Source organism: Nelumbo lutea, chromosome 4 (assembly GCF_056320005.1).
Source record: "Nelumbo lutea isolate HS-2025 chromosome 4, American lotus-T2T, whole genome shotgun sequence".
NCBI lineage: Eukaryota > Viridiplantae > Streptophyta > Magnoliopsida > Proteales > Nelumbonaceae > Nelumbo > Nelumbo lutea.
Genome location: NC_142687.1, coordinates 87,024,159 through 87,025,684, shown reverse-complemented (window position 1 = coordinate 87,025,684; position 1,526 = coordinate 87,024,159). Strand labels below are relative to the sequence as shown.

The 1,526-nt window shown below is 41.7% G+C and overlaps 1 protein-coding gene across 1 annotated transcript; it reads left to right on the top strand.

Annotated features, from left to right (window-relative positions):
- Positions 1-237: 237 nt before the first annotated feature.
- LOC148861559 (flowering-promoting factor 1-like protein 1) lies at positions 238-582 on the top strand. The gene has a single exon (XM_088941903.1). It carries the CDS (start codon positions 238-240, stop codon positions 580-582), a length of 345 nt encoding a protein of 114 aa, XP_088798029.1.
- Positions 583-1,526: the final 944 nt, after the last annotated feature.

Below are 1,526 nucleotides of genomic sequence, written 5' to 3'. Positions count from 1 at the left end.
TCATTCCTGATCAAGTGGACAGAACCTCAGAAGTAAGAACCCGACTCCGATGCTAGCTACAATCATACGAAAACCCTCCGGTGATAAGGGCTACATTAGATTAGATAGATTAATTAGCCCGCCCCACGCAACCTTATATAAACCCCACTGAGGCCAACTCCATCATCGAGCCAAACTTACGCACAGAGACAAAAGCACAAACAGCTGCTGCTTCATCAAATTCTCTCATCGATCGAGATGTCTGGGGTGTGGGTGTTCAAGAACGGTGTGGTTCGCCTGGTTGAAAACCCGACAGTGGAGTCTTTAGACGGAAGTGGTCGACAAACGTTGACCACCCGGCGGAAGGTTTTAGTTCACACGCCAACTAACGAGGTAATGACGTCTTACGCCGTTCTTGAGCAGAAGCTGTTGGAGCTGGGATGGGAGAGGTATTACGATGACCCTGACCTGTTCCAGTTCCACAAGCCATCCACGATTCACCTCATTTCTCTCCCCAGGGATTTCATCAGATTCAGGTCCATGCACATGTTTGACATTGTTGTCAAGAATCGGAACAGCTTCGAAGATAGAGATGTTATGTAATGTAACCCGTCGTCGATCGATTGGTCTCGCTCGCTTCTGTGTGCTTGCGCTTGGTTATGTGTGTGTGTCCTTATATATAGCTAGCTTGATCATGCTGATTGCTGGTCGGTTTATTGTATCGGCTAGCTGGTGCTGGTTCTCTCCTTCTTTCTCTTTCTTTTTGTGGATTGTGGGTCTCTCTCCTTTTTAGTTTGAAGGTGTAACACGGGTTAAAGGAGAGGAGACTCATCAAGACTTCTTTTGGGGTGTGAGTTGATTGTTTGGTCTGTTGCATGATAGTTTATTCAGCAATTAATGAAATATGCGTTTCGTTTGTTTTGTTCGGTTTTTGTAGAAGTGTATGTACGTGGATATACGACAAGTGTAATATTCTATTATTTTTAATAATCTCATGTCTGGTTAATTACTAGGCTCTTCAATTCTTATAGTATTTTTGCAAATTAATTAAGCTACGTACCATTGGAACCAACATTTATCCCATATTTAATTAATTTTAGGTGGTGTTTGGTTCAGTGGCGTTAATTGCTGGTATAAAAAGCATGTTTTGACACATCATTTGTGAGTATTATTTCAATTAGAAAAAAAAAGTTAAAAATAACAAATTCAATATTTTTTATAAAAATGGCAATTTGTAATAATTACCCCAGAATTCAACCACAATGCAACGCCGCTGTACCATCTGTATTAAATAATGAATAATGAAATTTTTTGATGATGTGGATGAGGAGATGCTCACGTGGACAGATTCAGGCATCAGTTATTAAAAGTGCACCTGTGTCACTGTTGCTCAATTTTGGGCTTGAGACAGAGACAGGACCCAAGATCATAGAATAGAATCGATGGGAGAGCGGGGGGCCCAACCTCCAGAGGAGGACTCTCTTCTGAGGATTCGATAGAAAAGATAGTGGAGGAAGAAGCAGCAAAAAGCATGGGTGTCACGTAAA

Coding starts and splice junctions, on each gene's coding strand:
- LOC148861559 (XM_088941903.1), top strand. CDS start 238: ATGTCTGGGGTGTGGGTGTTCAAGAACGGTGTGGTTCGCCTGGTTGAA.